This window comes from Cygnus atratus, chromosome 27 (genome assembly GCF_013377495.2).
Source record: "Cygnus atratus isolate AKBS03 ecotype Queensland, Australia chromosome 27, CAtr_DNAZoo_HiC_assembly, whole genome shotgun sequence".
Taxonomy (NCBI): domain Eukaryota; kingdom Metazoa; phylum Chordata; class Aves; order Anseriformes; family Anatidae; genus Cygnus; species Cygnus atratus.
This window is the reverse complement of record NC_066388.1, coordinates 5529498-5547913: the sequence shown is the minus strand read 5'-3', so window position 1 is coordinate 5547913 and position 18416 is coordinate 5529498. Positions and strand designations below refer to the sequence as shown.

The 18416-nt window shown below is 42.0% G+C and overlaps 1 protein-coding gene across 9 annotated transcripts in view; it reads right to left on the bottom strand.

The window, feature by feature from the left end:
- The window catches only part of ANTXR1 (ANTXR cell adhesion molecule 1), a 117226-nt gene that overhangs the window by 65052 nt on the left and 33758 nt on the right, over positions 1–18416 (bottom strand). For all 9 annotated transcript variants that reach the window (XM_035568810.2, XM_035568816.1, XM_035568811.2 and 6 more), the window contains 2 exons: positions 6285–6354; positions 3467–3545 (listed from right to left, as the gene is read on the bottom strand). In XM_035568810.2, coding sequence (XP_035424703.1) covers positions 3467–3545; positions 6285–6354 — 149 coding nt within the window. The remainder of the gene's footprint in view (positions 1–3466; positions 3546–6284; positions 6355–18416) is intronic.

Here is an 18416-nt window from a genome sequence, read left to right as displayed (position 1 = left end):
CAAAAGCTCTGTCTGTTCCCAGAGGGCTTCCATTTATACTAGAGAGGGATGTGCGTTATTGCATTCAGAGACACAAAACTGTGACATTTCTTAGAAGGGACGAGTGCACAGGAACATTTTTTTTTGCCACACATGCAGTATTTGTATATGAAGGCGACAAAACCTGGAAAAACTGCTTTTTATCTGGCAACCTCACAAAAAAAGACTGCACTGAGCAAGGCAAAAAATCCCAATATCCCGTTTTCAACAGCTGGCACCTGGTGTTAGAAAACACAATGTGAACACAGGAGTACTAAGCTCTCTTCCCTCCCTGCCTCTGGCAGTCACAGGAGAGTTAGGGCTTGCTGAACTACAGCACTGAAGCCATATATGCTTCTGGAAAAGGCAAAGGCCTTGATCTATTGTTTCTTGCCAGGAAGTGACCTATTTGCCTAAGATGAAAAATGTTTTCTTTCTTCTAGAGTATTCACAGCTCAGTAAAACTGATATTTATTTACCCGTCTTGTTCCTAGGAGGCTTTAGATATTAGATAAAGATCAGGACCTATGCTAGCATAAAATCACTTTGCTATTTAACCTGTGAGAAACTTGCCCAACTTTCTTAGCATGAAATCTTATGCTAAAATTATTGCTAGCTAGTGTGATAAAAAATGCTTATTAGATGGATAGACATCTACGTTCTATCTCTCCTGATCTTCAGATATCTATTTGTGACTTGGGAGTTCATTTTCTGTCTTTTTTCACTGGAAATATAGCTGTCTGTTTCAGCTACACTCTTAATCAAAAGTAGCTGCTCATTGCATTAATTTGAGCTAGGTCATAGCATTAAGAATGAAGTATTGGAAATAGTTAATCACATGGTATGGTGGACTAGATTCTCTTCCTGCTTAAATGCTGTTGCTGCAAAGCATAAGGTTACTTAATGCTTACAGAATGATGTCATAGGCAAAAGACTCCCATCAGAGACTGCTGACCTGTCCCTGTAACTCATGGGCAGGTAAGCCTGGTTACCTGCTCACCAGAGACAGCCTTACAATGCTCTCACGGCTTGAAATTTAACAAGGGTGACTTCCACAAAATACAGACCCCAGCATCTCTTTAGTCCAAATTAGATGGAGAAGGATGAGCATTTATAAAAATAAAAAAGTGTGTGTTATGGATTTTTCTGCTTCCCTGGATGACCTCCAGATAGTCCTTGAAATGGATAGTTCATAGAAAAGGACAGGTATTGTTTATAGGGAAAATGGGATATGCTGTCTTAAAATTTCCAAATTATTTAAATGTTGCATAGAAAGGTTTTGTTGTCAAACTATGGAAGAAAATAAAAGAACTGTTAAAGCTTACCCTTGCCTTGTATCTTCTCCCAGTAAACTGCTGGAGAGCAATAAGTCTGGGGTTCAAAGACCAGGCATCAATGGGAGCGTGGAGTGCCGTGTTAAACCACGGCTAACTGCCATGTAAGAAGCTTTTGGAAAGGTCACTTTTTATACTTTATGCTCTTTACAAACCTGAGTGTTTCTGAAATGTAGTATGGAAAAAAAAGCCAAACCACTGCTAGTTTGCAGACAGGGAAGGGAGCTTGATTGCTTTCTTCCCTGCTTGCTACCATCACTTGACTCTACAGCTTTCTGACTGTCCAACTTTGGCTGTAGATCTTCAAACAACAGACCTAACTTTCTAGGTCCAAAGTCGACTGAACAAGTCATTTGCTGCACATTTAGTATATAGGTGAGTATTTTGGATTTGTGCTCTTGTAACCTTAATTGAAGACGGGATTGTAGTCTCAGTAAACAATTCTATCTTTAAAAGAACTTAAAAAATAAACAAATAACACTGCTAGAAAGACAAAATGCCTGTTAACCCTGAAGAAACTTCCTAAACTAGTGAAGCCTGTGATATAGTTTTCTAAGCAGCCACTGAATGTCGCTGCTTCTAGGTTTGAATGTACGAACTGTATTTGAATTCCAGCTGCTATTGAAAAGCCTATTTCCCAGTCTGGATGCATCAAAGAGTAGCAAGCACTGCTGTGAATTGTAGGCATTTCTGAAAAAAAATATGTTACAGCCATTAAAACAATAGAAAAAGAACCAGTTTTCCATCTCCTGTAACCTGGAAATAATTCAATCCCCAGAAGAAAGAGTATCATGAAAGAATAACTTTTCTCTAAGAATTCTTCCCTGGTCTTGCCTCATGAACAAAACACAGGGGAGTATTCCCGTAATTTACCAATATACAGCACAAATACCTCTTCACCAGTGAGCAAAGAGAAGTTGAATTCAAAAAATTAAAGTCTAACAAGATAAATACCCATCTTTTAAGGCATAAAGATGTTTTTGTATGTTTTAGAGTATAAGTCCTCATGTGAGCTCTGTAAGCTGTCTCTCCTTACAATCTTGTCATTGTTGAACAATTATCAAGATCAAGTGACACAAAAGATTTTTTTCCCTCATGTTGTGCATCAGCTTTTGTGGACCACAGAAGACTGCTGGTGATTGGCTGTTATACAGCTTCGTCTTTCACTTATCCTCTATGGAAACATGATACGCCTTTACTGGATAGGGAATAAAGAAATTGACCATAGACAGACTTTTGGGTCTTCTGCAGGATTACCCAGGTTTCCTAAAAAATATGTGCCCATACAGTTTAAGTCAGTACACGGGAGAAGTAAAGCAGAGACTCAGCAATTCTCTGTACAGGAGACAAATCTTTCTGCAGACAAATAAAGCTGAATATACTGAAGTATGAAGGGTTGTTCTGAGCTCAAAATAAAATCCTCCACCACTTCCCTTAGTGCAAGCCATTTAAACCATCTATTCCCAACAGCCACGACATAGCAGAAGCAGCATCTTCAGCAATACCATGAATTGTAAGTGGTTTCATTGTCCTTCACCTCGTATTACCAGGGAACAAAGAATGCAGTGATTCACTACTGGCACCAAGGGACATGACCTCAGTTTAAGCCAGCTACTTCAGGTTTTTTTTGTTTGTTTGTTTTTGTTTTGTTTTGTTTTGTTTTTTAGAAACCATACTGGTTTCCAGACAAAGGGTGCAATCACAACTGCTGTGTGATTTTCACCATTGGCAGCACCATTATTGTGGAGGAAACAGAGGAAATAGACTACCTAAAAAAGCCAGAAGACATGCTTCTTATTCACCGCGCAATAGAAAAGCAGACATAGATACCTCCAGACCCATGCTAGTCATGTTCTGGTCTGTGCATCCTACAGCGGACACAGAGGCTGAGGTTTTTACTGAAGACATGAGAGCTTTGCCACATTATGGTACACACGATACAGAAAACACTGAACTACCACACACATGCTCACTTTTAAAAGAGAGAAACAAGTCCTTCACACAAACAAGTCCTAAACTCATGAGCCCTAATACCAGTGTAACAAACACATCTGCTAAGTATCACCATCTTACTGAATGCACCATCTTAGTTAAGCACATGAATGAGAACTTACACAGTGTGTGCTGGAGATGATGACAGAGCTGGAGATGAAGCTCAGACCATCGTTCATACTAACTTGAAGAGCTGCTTCCCTGAAAAAAGACACAAGAAATAAGTCAGGCCAGCCAGTCAACAATCCTCTGATAGATAACGTCGTCTGGAATCTGGGCTCCTGATGCACAAAAAAGACTTTCCTAGAGGCTACTTCACACTGCTGGTGCTCTCCCCCCTGCACTCCAATTCACAACTGCTAATTAACCAGAATCTGCCAGCACAAATAGCTTTCTTTCAAATCTGCATTCTTTAAACCCCATGATGAACGTAGGCACAGTACACACATTAAAGTATATCATATTTTCCTCAGCCACATGTATTTTCAAGTTGTCTCTGATCTCCTAACTGACTTTAGAGAATGCTACTTACTGCTGGAATCCTGTATCTTAAGTCATCCATTGTTAAATGTATGTGCCCTTTGATTAGAAAAGCCTAGAAGTATACCTCTAATACTAATAAATACAGTATAATAGTGAGGAAACATCTTGCATCTTTAAGTGCCGTTCACTTTTTAGCTAGACCTGGATATGAAAATATCTAGTTAGTCCCTCCTCTCTAAGCATCTTCTTGTTTACAGAGAGACCAGGAGCACATCGGTCCTCTGCTGAGACTGGAGCTCTCTTTATCTGCAAAGGGGAAGTCATAACTGTCAGGTGCACAGCTGAGTACAGACTGCAGATCCCAGACAAAAGCAAAGATTGGGCAACTCATTTCTGGATAAAAGGTTGTTGTTGGGAATTAAATGCAAACCAGGATGAATTCAGAATCTTTTTATGTTTAGGATCAGCAGCACAAACTTTCCACCTTTGAGACAGGAATGCTTTTCTGTCATTAAGAGGATTATGTTGTCCCTATTGGCTCTCCTTCTCTTTACTCCCATGGTAGAGAGAAAAATGTCTGTTCATGCACATAAATCCTTTTCATAGAATCACAGTGTCATAGAATGGCTTGGGTTGGAAGGGACCTTAAAGATCATCTAACTCCAACCCCCCTGCACAGACAGGAATGCCACCCACTAGATCAGGTTGGTCAAGGCCCCATCCAGCCTGGCCTTGAACACCTCCAGGGATGGGGCATCCACAGCTCCGCTGGGCAATCTGTTCCAGTGCCTCACCGCCTTCTGAGTGAAAAATTTCCTTCTAACCTCTAATCCAAATCTCTCCTCTCTCAGTTTAAAACCATTTCCTCTTGTCATGTTATTATCTGATTGAGCAAAGAGTTGCTCCCCATCTTTTTTATAAGCCCCTTTCAAATACTGAAAAGTTGCAATGAGGTCACCCTGGAGCCTTCTCTTCTGTAGACTGAACAGCCCCAGCTCTCTCAGCCTTCGCTTCATAGGAGAGGTACTCCAGCCCTCCGATCATCTTTGTAGCTCTCCTCTGGACTCACTCTAACAGCTCCACACACTTCTTGTGCTGGGGGCTCCAGACCTGGACGTAGTACTCCAAGTAGGGCCTCACAAGGGCAGAGCAGAGGGGGACAATCACCTCTCTCCCCTGATGGCCACTCCTTTTTTGATGCATCCTGGGATGCAGTTGGCCTGGGCTGCAAGCACGCACTGCTGGCTCTTGTCAAGCTTTTCATCCACCAGAACCCCCAAGTCTTTCTCTGCAGGGCTGCTCTCAACTTCACCCAGTCTGTACTCACATCCAGGATTGCTCCGGCCCAGGTGCAGCACCTTGCACATAGACTTGCTGAACCTCATTAGGTTCACGTGAGCCAACTTCTCAAGCTTGTCCAGGTTCCTTTGGATGGCATCCCCTCCTTCTATAGTATCAACTGCACCACTCAACTTAGTGTCATCTGCAAATTTGCTGAGGGTGCACTCAATCCCACTGTCTCTGTCACTGATAAAGATATTAAACAGTTCTGGTCCCAGGACAGACCCCTGAGGTACACCACTTGTCACCAGCCTCCACTTGGACATAGAAACATTGACCACCGTTCTCTGGGTGTGACCTTCAAGGCAACTCCTTATTCACTGAATGGTCCATATTAAATCCATTTCTCTCCAGTTTGGAGACCAGGATGTCAAAGGCCTGTGTCAAAGGCCTTGCAGGAGTCCAGGTAGTTTTCCTTTGTCAACTGATGCAGTCACTCCACCATAGAAAGCCACCAGATTGGCCAGGCATGATTTGCCCTTGGTGAAGCCATGCTGACTGTCTTGGATCACCTCTTTGTCTTGCATGTGGCTTGACATTGCTTCCAGAAGGATCTTTTCCATGATCTTGCCAGGCACAGAGGTGAGGTTCGTCAGTCTGTAGTTCCCCAGGTCCTCCTTTCTACCCTTTTTAAAAATGGGAGCGATGTTTTCCTTTTTCCGGTCACCAGGGACTTTGTCTGACTGATGGACTTTTCAAATATGATGGAGGACAAATGTGAATATAGGACTTTTGCTGGAAACTCCATCAGAAGTCCTTTTACAGTCATATGAACTACTAATAATCTACCCTCAATTGAGATAGTTTCAAACAGAGCCTCTAAATCTATTGATACCAGCAGTAAAAATATGCTGTAGCCAGTTTTTAGCACTCAGACATGCCATACTTGATAAACCCTGACCAATGATGGCAAATAATGCTCTGTGTAACCTAAAACAGCATTCAAATTTTCCTGTGTGAAATTTGTAGTCTAGAAACTATGAGGTCCTCAAATGTGAAACACAAGAGCCAAGGTCAGAACTAGATGCATATAAGAACAAGAGCATAGTGAGATGAGGCAGACTGTCATTTTTCCCACAGATAAAGTAAATATTTGAGTATGTAGAAAAGACATACATGCCAACTTCTCGTAGTACAGGTGCCGGGCAGAGTAAGTAGGTATCTTCCACAACAAAAGGCTTCTCATCTGGGAAAAACAGAGAGGAGGAGAAACAGAGAGGGAGAGACAGAGAGAGAGACTGGGATTTATTACCAGGTCAGTAACACTGGCCTTAAAGACAAAGTTTAGAATAACGTTTTTGCTCACTCTTGATGCATAAAAAAGATGAAAAACTGTGTAGGGGATAAAAGCTATGGCATAGTAGTTGTTGTGAGGTAATACCACTCTACAGCAGGGCTCAGGGCATCCGATGCCCAGCACCACCTGCCAGCCACATCCTGCAGGCAGCACCCTCACCATTCCTGCAGCTGCTGCGTGCCGCTGTAGTACCTCATGCCACACATCAACAGAACTGAAAACCCAAAGCTTTTTACATGTTCAGAGTAAACAGCTGTTCTCTGTAGGATGTTTGGATGTAGCTGCAAGAGATTACATATAACTAGAAATAGCTGGGTGAAAAAAACTGTATATTATGGAAAATTTCACAACTTCAAGGCAGACTGAAACATTCCTACATAAATTATGCTACAGTTTTAAAAGCAGAGTGAATATATATGTATATATATATATCAATAGGAGACTGCCTCAGATACAGGAACATAAGCTACTACCCTTTTGTGGACTTAAAACTGAACTTTATACTATCTCTGGTCACAGAGAAATGGGGATCCAAGGAACTTCCCAGCCCATTTGCCAGCTGACTAGAGATCAGGTAGGTTGGCAGAAAACCAGGCAGAGATATCTTTCTTTCTTTTTCTTTCTTTCTTTTTTTTTTTTTTTTGGCTGGAAACCACACATTCCTACAGAATGAGTTGATTCTGCTGAATCAGCAGTTTCCGGAAGTGTGTCACTGCATCAGAAAGCTTTCATTCAGCTGTATTTATAACCACCTCTAGGGTCTTCTATAGATATGCCTACATGGATATGAAATGAGAGCAGTTACCAAATATTATCAGCTTTCCTAAATATTTCCAGATAAAATTTTAATTTTGTTGGAAGGCCCTTCTCCCGGCAGATTCAAATACCATCATCAGTCCAAATTGTGAATCTCATCTCTACATACTGCAGGGTAGAAGATTCCTTCTTTCTACAGCACTATGTCAAAAGAAAAGAACGTCACCACCTTGCTTTGCTGTTTGAAATACTGAAAGCAATGCCAGGGTTTCTAACCAATAAAAGTCACTTCACTACTGCTTGGTATACTTAGCTTCCCAGGGTGCACATAACTTGGGCAACATGTAAGCAATGTTCGAAACAGTGTTTAGTGCTTAGCTGGCATTGCTGATTGCAACAGGGGATGGAAAGGAGCAAGGGTGAAAGTTTAGCCAAATTGTTTAGCAATCTAATGAAGAGTTGAGCTATTCTGTCTTTTTTTTTGTTTTTGAGGAAACTGGTGCAAGCTACAATACCATGTAAGGTGCCAGTAGAAGGAGAAAAAGCTATGAAGAGACATAAGACAAAGAGAACGTGGTAACCTTCTTGAAAGAAATTTCTGCATCATCTGTAAGCCTTGCTCTCTCTTGGCTGCTGAGAAATTTGTTCACATGCATGTTGTCTAATAATTATCAGGGCGATGGCAGTGGAGCACCACTGATCCTGGCCCCATTCTCAGCAGTTAGCTCAGCAGGGTTCACTCAGAAGCAAGGACACACAGCATGTTTTACTGCAGCAGATGAGACATAAAGAAGAGAGGACGTAAAGACTGCAAGAGCTTGTCCCCTCAGTGCAGGAACAGAGCTCACCAAGCCAAGACTCCTCTCCCAGACATTCCTATAGGAAGTTTTCACTGAATGCAAAATTTTCGAAAGAATATTGCTCTAGCAATACCTATCACACATTATAATCTCCATTTCATAGTGGTGTGTTTCTTTGCTTTGGCAGCAAAATAAAGAATGATTTCCTCAGGCAGGTTAGGGAATGTTTATTTTTTACACTCCATTAAAAAATGAAACGGTAATGAAAAGCTGTAGCTTTCGCTGAAGTTTTCCTTATATTTCCAGCTTCCAGCAAATCCCATGCCTATATACACACACTTGAATTTTTGGGTTGCCCACAGCAGTTATTTTGTTAAGGGCTGTTTGACACACAGGCAAACAGCTGAAAATGAAACATTTCAGCCAGCCGTATGGTTTTCACAAATAGGCTGCACTTCTGCATCATGGCTCAGCTACTGAGAGCAGTTTTCAAGCTTCTGTGATCCCTCTAGATCCCTGCTCCTGCTGTTGGCCTGGAAAGTACCGTATATTACTCCTGTTTTCCCACACCCTCAGTACAAGAGCACATGCTAACATTTCCGCTATGCTAAACATTAAGAGTGGACGTTTTTAGCACAGGGTATTCTTTTGCTAGCTCCACACCATCTACAAGATGACTTCCTCACTAAAAGAGAGGCTGACAGACAACAGTGATACAATGCATGCCCCTCACACATATCTCCTACAGCATAACACTGGATTCATGGTGAGTTTTGCAATGGAGTTACCAAATCAAAACAGTAGCATTTCCCACTTACTTTGCAAGAGCATGGAAGATGCCTAGCAGTGGTGAGTCTGGCCCTGTGATACTCTGGGGCTGTTCTCACCCTGGTTTATGAAGATATGAATTTATGACATTGTCTCAGTGCACACATGACAAGAGAATGAAGACCAATGTCTTGTTTTCTCCTTTGCTAACACTGGCAGCCAAAGCCAAAGAATGCTTCATGCCAGCATTCACAAAAAAAAAAAAAAAAGCTGCTTTTTACTTAGATTTCCTTAGCTTTTTGTTTCTGTTTCTCTCCCTACCCACCCCCTAACTTGCTTTAAATCTATGCCTCTCTAGAAAGTTTATCAGACTTGGATTCTCAAGAGGGGACTCATGGCTGGCCAGGCTGGCTACAGGGAGAGATTATTTTGTTTGGAGAATGCTTGTGTTTCACCACAAAAATGAGTGACTTCTTCTTTGCTCTAAACAAAAGATGATCCATTTGGTTTGCATAATTCTGGCCATCTGACTCCTTCCTGGAAAACTTACACTGAGAAACCAAACAAAACAACACTTCTCATCTGCTATTGCATCTATATCTGCAGGATGCATTTGAAAGAACGCTGCTTTTTTTGTTAGTTACAGAAAAAGCTTGCTGTATTCCTGTGCAGTAAGAGATGAGCCTGAATGCTCTCAAGCTCCAGATCTCATGCCAAATATTAACTTTGTGGTTTGGACTCCTGTCAACTGACAATGCGAGTGGAAGAGCTGTGGAAGGCAGGGCAGCGCACTCCATGTTGCTGACTTTGCTGCACAGGAAGCAGTTTCCCTTCTCAGCTTGACCGCTAGCTGGCCGTGCAACCCTGCAGAATTCATCTGGCCTCCTTTGCCAGTTTTACAGAAAGGGCCTTGATCATATCTCAGGCACCAGAGTTTAGGCATCCTCAGGGAATATTGCAATTCCTCACCTCTGAGAAAGTCTACCCTGAGTGAAGAGCACACTTTGCTCCTTACCTATGCACCCCTAATCACTCCATCAAGCAAAATAAGGTTTTCACTGTATGCAAAGTCTATAGGGCACATATAAATGGGCAACTAAAACCAGTCAGTCATAGAAATAGAAAAACTATTCACAGCCATGTGCAGAAATGAAAAAGGTCAAATATCTCCCCAAAACACATCTGTTTTCTGTGGATGCCCTTTCAACAAGGTACTTTATACTGCTCAAATTCCTGTAATTTACTACCCAGCATTCCTATACCTTTTGACAACTATCTGTAGCCTGTAAAATCTATTAATCCCAGCATTAGTGACTAGTTTCTTTTGCCATTAGCAGGGTGTAACCTTTTGGCAAGCCAGAACTTGGAGTACTTCCCAACTATAGTAATAAAAGCTTCAATATATGCATGATGTTTTAACACAGAAGAGCAAAACTCAATAAAACAGAGGAACAAAAACCCAAAGGTGACAAAGAAAGATAATATTACTTTAAGCCATACAATCAAGCTAAAATGAACAACCTTTACTTTGGTTAATGTTTCATCAAAAAAACAAACAAAAAAAAAAAACCAAAAACACTGTCAGATTGAAAACTGACTGCAAAGACCCCTCACAGAAGGATTTAAGAAAGCATTAATGCTTTTGGATTGCCACCACAATATTGCAACTGCTGATTGGTGGGCTTGCCATATCAGCAATATTTTAGTCCAGACAGGGCTGCAAAAGCTGTTTGCCAAACTTTCCAAACATCATAGCCTAACAGTTTCCTTCTGTTATATCCCTGTTAATTACAAAGGTATTTATGATTTGTGTTTCACTAAAGCACATCTCCAAACATTTTGACCTGGTCTTCACTTTCTGTAGGAGAGATGACTATGGTTTCTGTTAGACTAGTATAGCCACATCAGGCAGAAGTCTGGCTGCTCTCACACAAGGCTCCCTCAGGAACATCTGTGCTAAGGAAGTTGTTCTCTCTTTGTACCTCAGTCCACTTGAGATGGGTAGTGCTGAGCTGGAGCACTTCCATTGTTCCTTCGGAAAGACAAAATACCTGCATAATTCTCTGTACCACCTACCAAAGCACAATCTCCAGTTCATCCTGGATGACTCTTTATGCACTCCTTGTGACAACTCTGCAAGCAAAGTTTTTATTTCAGACCCAATTTGTGGGGAGGTAGGAATGCATAAAGACACTGGAACACTGAGCTAGAGAAACTGCTTTTGAGAAGGTCCATAAATAAGAAGTGAATGTTTTGTTAATGCTGTAATGAAAACCACATTGAGATCATGCTATAATTGCTCTGCTTTGTGTAGGGACACATGGGCTTTGAATGCCAAAGCCATTTAGAGCTGAGTTAGAGGATGGGGGGGAACAGACAAATAAGCACAGAACAATGATATCACATTCATAATAATCTTGAGATGGGGAGAAAGGATCTGGAAGGAATTGCTTTTTTTCTCCAATGGGTTCATCTGCTGTGCTTACAGTTCTGTTCTCCAATCTCACATAGTTTAAACACTACTAACAGAACTTGGCAAGCACCACACTATTAATTTGCTCATGCTCACAACTGTCAGCTCTGGAGAACAGCACGTGCTCCAGTATGGAAGGGTCACTCCCTAGGAGGAGTCCTTCAGGGGCATGTCTTGGTCCAGCACTGTAAGAGCTCCACATCAACCTACTGGAGCAGTTACCATAAGCTCTGTCACATTTATAGAATCATTGAATGGTTTGGGTTGGAAAGGACTTTAAAGATTGTCTAGTTCCAACCCCCTTCCATGGGCCACCTCCCACTAAATCAGATTGCTCAAAGCCCCATCCGACCTGCACTTGATCACGTCCAGGGATGGGGCATCCACAACTTCTCTGGGCAACCTGTTCTAGTGCCTCACTGTCCTCATAGTTAAAGAAATTCCTCCTTACATCTAAGCTAAACCAATTCTCTTTTAGTTTAAAGCCATTACCCCTTGTCTTTGCCTATCCTTGTGCAGGTATGCTAACATCAGTGACAGACCATCTTGGTCCCCTGGTATCATACAACATAAATGAGCAAGATTGGTGAGCATGCCACATTTTACTGAGATTTTCCTGCTCACTTAGCCCAAATCTCCTGTCTGACTGCCCCAAGGTTGTTCCTCCACACTTGGCATGAGCAGCTACACAGAAGTCTGTTGGAGGCAAACACACGTAAGTCTTATTTTTAAACATATCTACACTGCAACTTGTTAGGAGTTGGGAGGACATTTGAGGGATGCGTGACTGTTTCTCCTGTTTTGATGTTTTTATTTGATTTATTTTTTTAATCAAACAATTGCTTTGGCCACCCTTCAAAAGAGGATGCCTAGCTCACCTTGGTGTATGCTTTTACCCAAGAAATACATCTGGTCCTTCAGACATAAGGTTGAAGGACATAAGGACAGACATAAGGTTGTGTCCTTCATAAAGGTCATATCCCCAAAACACCTGACAGAGTTTGTTTGTCCAGTGATAGACATTAATTAGTACTGTAATAGAAAGAGGGAAAAGCCACTAGAGGAAAATAAGAGGAAAACATTTGATGGAGGTTTAAAGTGACATGATTAAGTGGAGAAATCAGACATTAGACTGGAAATGCAAAGCAGAATTTACTAAGAGTGACTGGGCTGTAAGAAAGTAAGAAAGATATCACAAGAAAAGTTCTGTGCTGCCAGAGAAAGAGAAAGAGAAAGAGAAAGAGAAAGAGAAAGAGAAAGAGAAAGAGAGGGAAAATAAAACAATCTGGTAGGCTTTAAAAACAGAGGACAATTTTTAGAAGACATTTGTTGGGCAGTTTGGAGATACAGCTCCCTGTACAGCTCACTTGATGATACCTGGGGAAGTCCTGCTCTCACTGTCTTTGCCTCTTTTTTCCTTGTTTCTGTTACTTGGTGCTGAATAATTCAGGGTGGCTTGTGCTAAGAATCGGTTTTGGCCAAGTGTCCAGAGCATCACTAGAGTGCAAAAGATCCTGACCAATCTTTCATCCCTCTATTGAGTCTTATATTGCCTCAGACAGAGTTTGCCTCCATGCCCAGAGATATATTTGCTGGATCCGGCACAATCTGGGCAGACAAAGACATTTTAGCACCATGAAGCAGTGCCACATTATCCAGTCACCACAGTGGATAATTACTTTTAATTCTGTACAGTCTGAAACCGATTCTCCTAGGTCTAGCTGCTGGCAGAAAACACCCTGCTGTTGAACATGCATCTGATTACAGTTCTATTCAGCCAAATACTCTTCATGGTTTCTACAGATGTTCTTTATTTAATTATTTTTTTATCTATTTTTTAATCCCCTAGCTATGAACATTATGAGCTGATGCTCTCTTCACCTGCCACTTTTCTCTGCCAATAATCCCAATAAAAATCTATTAGCTCATGCCCTTAACCTTAGCAAGTCCTTGCTGTACTGGTCTACATCTCATCTGGGATAATTTAAGGTTTCAGGAACTGTTGGCTCAGTGTTAGCTTTAAAAATACCTCACTCCCTGATACAATCAGAGGATGAGAAGTTAAACAAATAAAAACAGCTGAGCTATCCAGTCTCCATAAGGTCTCTATAAAATTCCCATTGAGTTAACTCTTATGTTAAACTCTTTGCAGCTAATTGCCACAAAGGCACTCTGAGAATACAGGCTGGAGCTGCAGGCCACAGTAAAGCGAAATTACTGAGATACATTCTCACACAGAGCAGCTTAAACTTAAAGCTGTGCCAATTTCCACCAGGAGAGACTTGGGTCTTAGAACAGTGATGAGCAACTGTTGAATTCCTTCAATTTGGGAACAGTTTGAACTCAGATGGAGTTCACGGCCTCTTGCTTCCAGGTCGCTGCATCAAACAGTCTAGGACTGTGCAAAATGAACTGAGCAGTCTTGGTGTAGTGCCAAGGAGAATGAGCTCACTTTTCACCTATGTATTGACTCAGGACACGGTGAATATGTCAGGTCAGAGGGTGGAAAACATATTTGGCCCTTATCTTTATTTTCCATGGTCATTTTGTGGACACAGGAAGACAGCTTCAAACAAAAAAGCCCATGGGTTGCTTTAAGAGAAGTTGATCTTTCCTGAAAGCTACTATGAAATTACGATGACAGACACTTTAAAAAAAAAAAAATCAGCTACACAGGCAGTTAGCACACAAAAAAAGGAGGAAGGAGTCTTCCTCCTCACCCCCACCAGTACCAGGTCACAGTGTTTGGGAGTGAAGTAACCCTTGCAAGCAGTTCCTCCCATTGGCAACACTGCATGTTTTTGTGTCTCCATGGACAGGACGCATTGAATAGTGGAAAGCTGATGGATGACATTCTTAGCTCTTTGAAGATTTTAGGATGTTTCAAGGAATGAATGTCTTTCTTCAGAGCCAGCCAAACTCTGGGGAAGCTGAGCTGAGAAGCTATTAGGATTTGAGAGCAGCACAGATGGCAGGTCGCAGCTAGTGTAGCCACAAGTAACAGAGATAACTTTCAAGCTGTTTACAAGACAGCAAGTAGTCTTCTCTGAAGGAAAAAGTGGAGCAGCAAATCAAGTGCTGAACAGACTTCAGACAGGAGTGAAAAAAAGGATAGCACTCGTATCCCTTCCCTACCTCACAAAGCTGGCAGAACCAGTATTTAGTTACTTTTGCCTTCTATTTAGCCTCACGGTCCCATCCTGGACTTACAATACAAAGAGGACCATGACAAGGAAACTTGCTGGATGCCTATGGGGGCAGAGGTGAACGAAGAACAGGTCACTGAGAAAGGAGAACTGCACCAAATCTCTAGCTTCTAGAGGAGCCCCATAAACCATAGGAAGAGTACTAGGCTGAGAGACAGGAGATCCACAAGCTTGCCTGTGATCAGTTCACTTGGAGCAGATACCTTCAGTGCTGCACATCAATTCCACAATTTGTAAACCTGAACTAGAAGTTTACTCATTTTCCAACACTTCAGCTTCCAACACTTTTTCTCTGTAAGATACAGATATATTTTAAAACTCTGAATACAAAATTCAAATTAAGGCCAATATCCACATTTTTCAGGCTTTTGGAACTCACAAACACCTTGCTGCAGCTCTTGAAAGAAAATTATAAGAGAACTCAAGAGCACACAGTTTGGGGAAAGAGAGTAAGGATGCCCTTTCCAAGACTGTCCCTCCCACTTCTAAGGAGGAACAGCTACTGGTACGTATGTGACAACCAAGCTTCTTTGTCTTTCAAAACAGAGTCCCTGTCACAGCTTGCGCAATAGATCTGCATCCCCATAGCTTTGCACAACTCAGGTTCAACAGGCCATTTGTCTTGCAGAAGAGATTCAGAAGAATGCTGCTGTCACTGTCAACTGGCAATAGTACTTCAAGACTGAGGCTACCAATCCTAAAGTAATTCAGCTTTTGAACTGGGTAATTCTTTCTCTTCTTCCACTTCCTTTTCTGAACAATAAATTCTTCCAATTGTGGCCGCAAGTTACTAACCACAGATGAACCTGGAAGTGGGGAGATGGTTCAAATGTCCTAAAGAATTAATTTTTGTGGAACCTTCATTTCAACCCTAGCCACCATGTCCCTGGGGAGGTTCTGCCAGTGATTAATTGTTCTCACCATGAAATATGTCTTTCTTATATCAAGACAAAACCTCTCACAGTGCAACTTGTGTCTGTTGCCCCTTTTCTCCTCCATGTGGCTCCTTGCAAAGAGAGAGCTTCTCTTGTCCTTGCAGATGCCCTTTAAGTACTAGAATATGGTGTTGGGGTCACCCAGGGCCTTCTCCTCTCCAGGATGAAGAAACCTAATTCCTTCAGTATTTTCTCCTAAGTCAGGTTGTCCAGCCTTTTGGTCATCTTCATGGCCCTCCTTTGGACCATCTCCAGTCTGTTCGTAGTTTGTTTGAGTTGTGGGGAGTGGAACTGGGGCACTCCAGGGGTAGGCTGACAAGCACTGAGCAGAGTGGGATATCTCGATTTCTGCCAGCAGTGTCCCTGGGATGCAGCCCAGGATCCCATTTGCCTTCATTCCTAGCAGTGCACTGCTCATGTGTTCAGCTAGTTGTTCAGCAAGACACCCAGGTTCCTTTCAGCAAGGCTGCCCTCCAGATATTTCTTACTGAACTCAAGCAGGTGTTGTATAGGTAGCTTGGGAAAGGGAAAAAAAAGACTCCCAGAACAGAAAGTTAAGAAGAATCACAGAACGAGACTACGAACATCAACTACATTTTAGTTATCTGTTTTTTTTGTGTTTTTTTTTTTAGTATGCCCTGGATCCCCATAAGACATTTAATCACTGTCTTGGTTGGTGCTGCCAAGTGGACACCTTCAGTTTCAGAAGCCCTGCTGTTTTTGAGCTTACAAGTCTTCCTCTTAGCAGAAGTATTTGCAGTACAGTTCACCACAAAAGTCTTTCCTTCCACAAGACCACTGCAAAGACTGTTTTTAGCATCATCTTCATCCCTGTTCCAGAAGGCACATTTCCCCTGAGCTCACATCTGCCTTTTGCATTCCTTCACATGCTGCTTAATCTCCTTCTGTGGTTGTTTAACAGTATAATGTACTGAAAATAGATTCCCCAGTAATGTTAACCCATCGTAAAGTCTCCCCAAAGAGGTTTATTGGGAGATCTGAGTGTCAATGGATCAAAGGCAATACTGTTGAGACTGCCAGTTGTACCACTGCATATTTTACCGTCAGAAATGCAACTCAGAATTTAAATTCTGTCCTTGCTCTAATTTTATCTATTAATCATACCACATTCTGTGCTCAGATTGTAGTTTTCAAGATTGATATGCTGTGCTAGCTTATTGTAAGTTAGAGCCACACTCTCTCCTTTCACTCTTGTGACTCTGAAGTGTTTTGAAGGTTGATCTTTAAGCTAATGCCTATGGCTGCAGTGCTGATAATTGCATTTTATTCTTAGTTCTTCCAAAAACCATGACATTAGTTAATGCAAGTCACAGAGACAGATTTTGTCCACATTGGCCCAAATCTCTTTAACGCCCACGATGTGCAGTTTCATTGGTACTACCTGCTTGCCGTCCTCCTTTGAAGCTTTTAGGAAATGACCCCTCTTTACTAATTGCAATAAACAGCAAGAACACCAATCAATTTATTTCAGCAGAAGGAAAAACAGTCTTCTTCCTAACACAGACTCCCTACAGCCTTCACATTTCTCAGCCGAAGACCTTGAGTTAAAAAAAATAATAAAAAAAATCTGACATTGAGAGCCATTGCTTTCTAATTGATTAGGATGTTACTTAGAGCAAAAGTCACATTGTAAGAAAAAATGCCCTATTTCAGCCATAATCCAAACAGTTCTTTGCAACCACAAGCAATATGTGGGCATAACTCAACAAACCAAATGTAGCTCTTATCCCATCCCATATAGGTTATAAATCATGCTCCTGGTGGTCCTAAAACTGAAATGCTGCACACATTGACCCAATCAGTCTTCATTTAGAGCTCATCAGCAATACAAGTTTCTCAAAGGGTTATCTGGTCTGAGGAATTTTCAGGATTTAAAAGAATGCCAGGTCAAGCTACAGTAGGGTAACATGGGCATTCCTGAACTTGCAAGTTTAGGGGCTTCTGTCATGCTGAGTGGTATTGCTGTAGCTCTTATAACTCCCATTATCCATGCCTATGCATTTCTTAGCACAAAATACAACTGCTCGAGAAATCCTCTGGTAATGTCTCCCTTGAATTGAAAATAGTTCCTCTAAAAAACGGAAATTTTCTCACAAATTATTTGTTTGATACAAGATATTCCTGGTTCAATTGAAAAGCAGAAGATGTGCAAGCTCTAAGAATGCTACAATCTGTCAGCTTCCAGCAACCAAATGTAAAGTCTTTTGGGTTTGCACCAAGTGACTTCAGGCTTTTGATGAAAAGAAAAATTCTAAATATTTGACCAGAAGTTTGATTTCCACAGGAACCTTCTGGGTGGAGGGAGAAGAGAAGTTCTCCTGCCCAGCTTAGAGAACTGCAGAAGACTTTATAAGACATGATCCAAACAAAACTTTGGACCTGAACCCCTGGGAGAAACCAAACATTTCAACACCTAAATGCAGTCATGATCCAGATTCAAGGAGTAATGGCCACATAAGTTTTGGGTTAGATTTTATGGAGCTTAAAAGGAAAAGCATGAATCTGTGGCTGCCTGTACCCTTCTGTTTTGAAAGGCACCTGTCACCTGTTCACACATCTCAAATTCTGCAGAAGGTTCTGCAGGAGGATCTGGATAGGCTGGACTGATGGGCTGAGGTCAACTGTATGAAGTTCAACAAGGCCAAGTGCCGGGCCCTGCACCTGGGGCACAACAACCTCGAGCAGCGCTACAGGCTGGGAGATGAGTGGTTGGAAAGCTGCCTGGCCAAGAAGGACCTGGGAGTACTGGTTGATAGTCGGCTGAATATGAGCCAGCAGTGTGCTCAGGTGGCCAAGAAGGCCAACAGCATCCTGGCTTGTATAAGAAGCAGCGTGGCCAGCAGGTCTAGGGAGGTGATTGTCCCCCTGTACTCGGCTCTGGTGAGGCCGCACCTCGAGTACTGTGTTCAGTTTTGGGTCCCTCGCTACAAGAAGGACATGGAGGTGCTCGAGAGAGTCCAGAGAAGGGCAACGAAGCTGGTGAGGGGTCTGG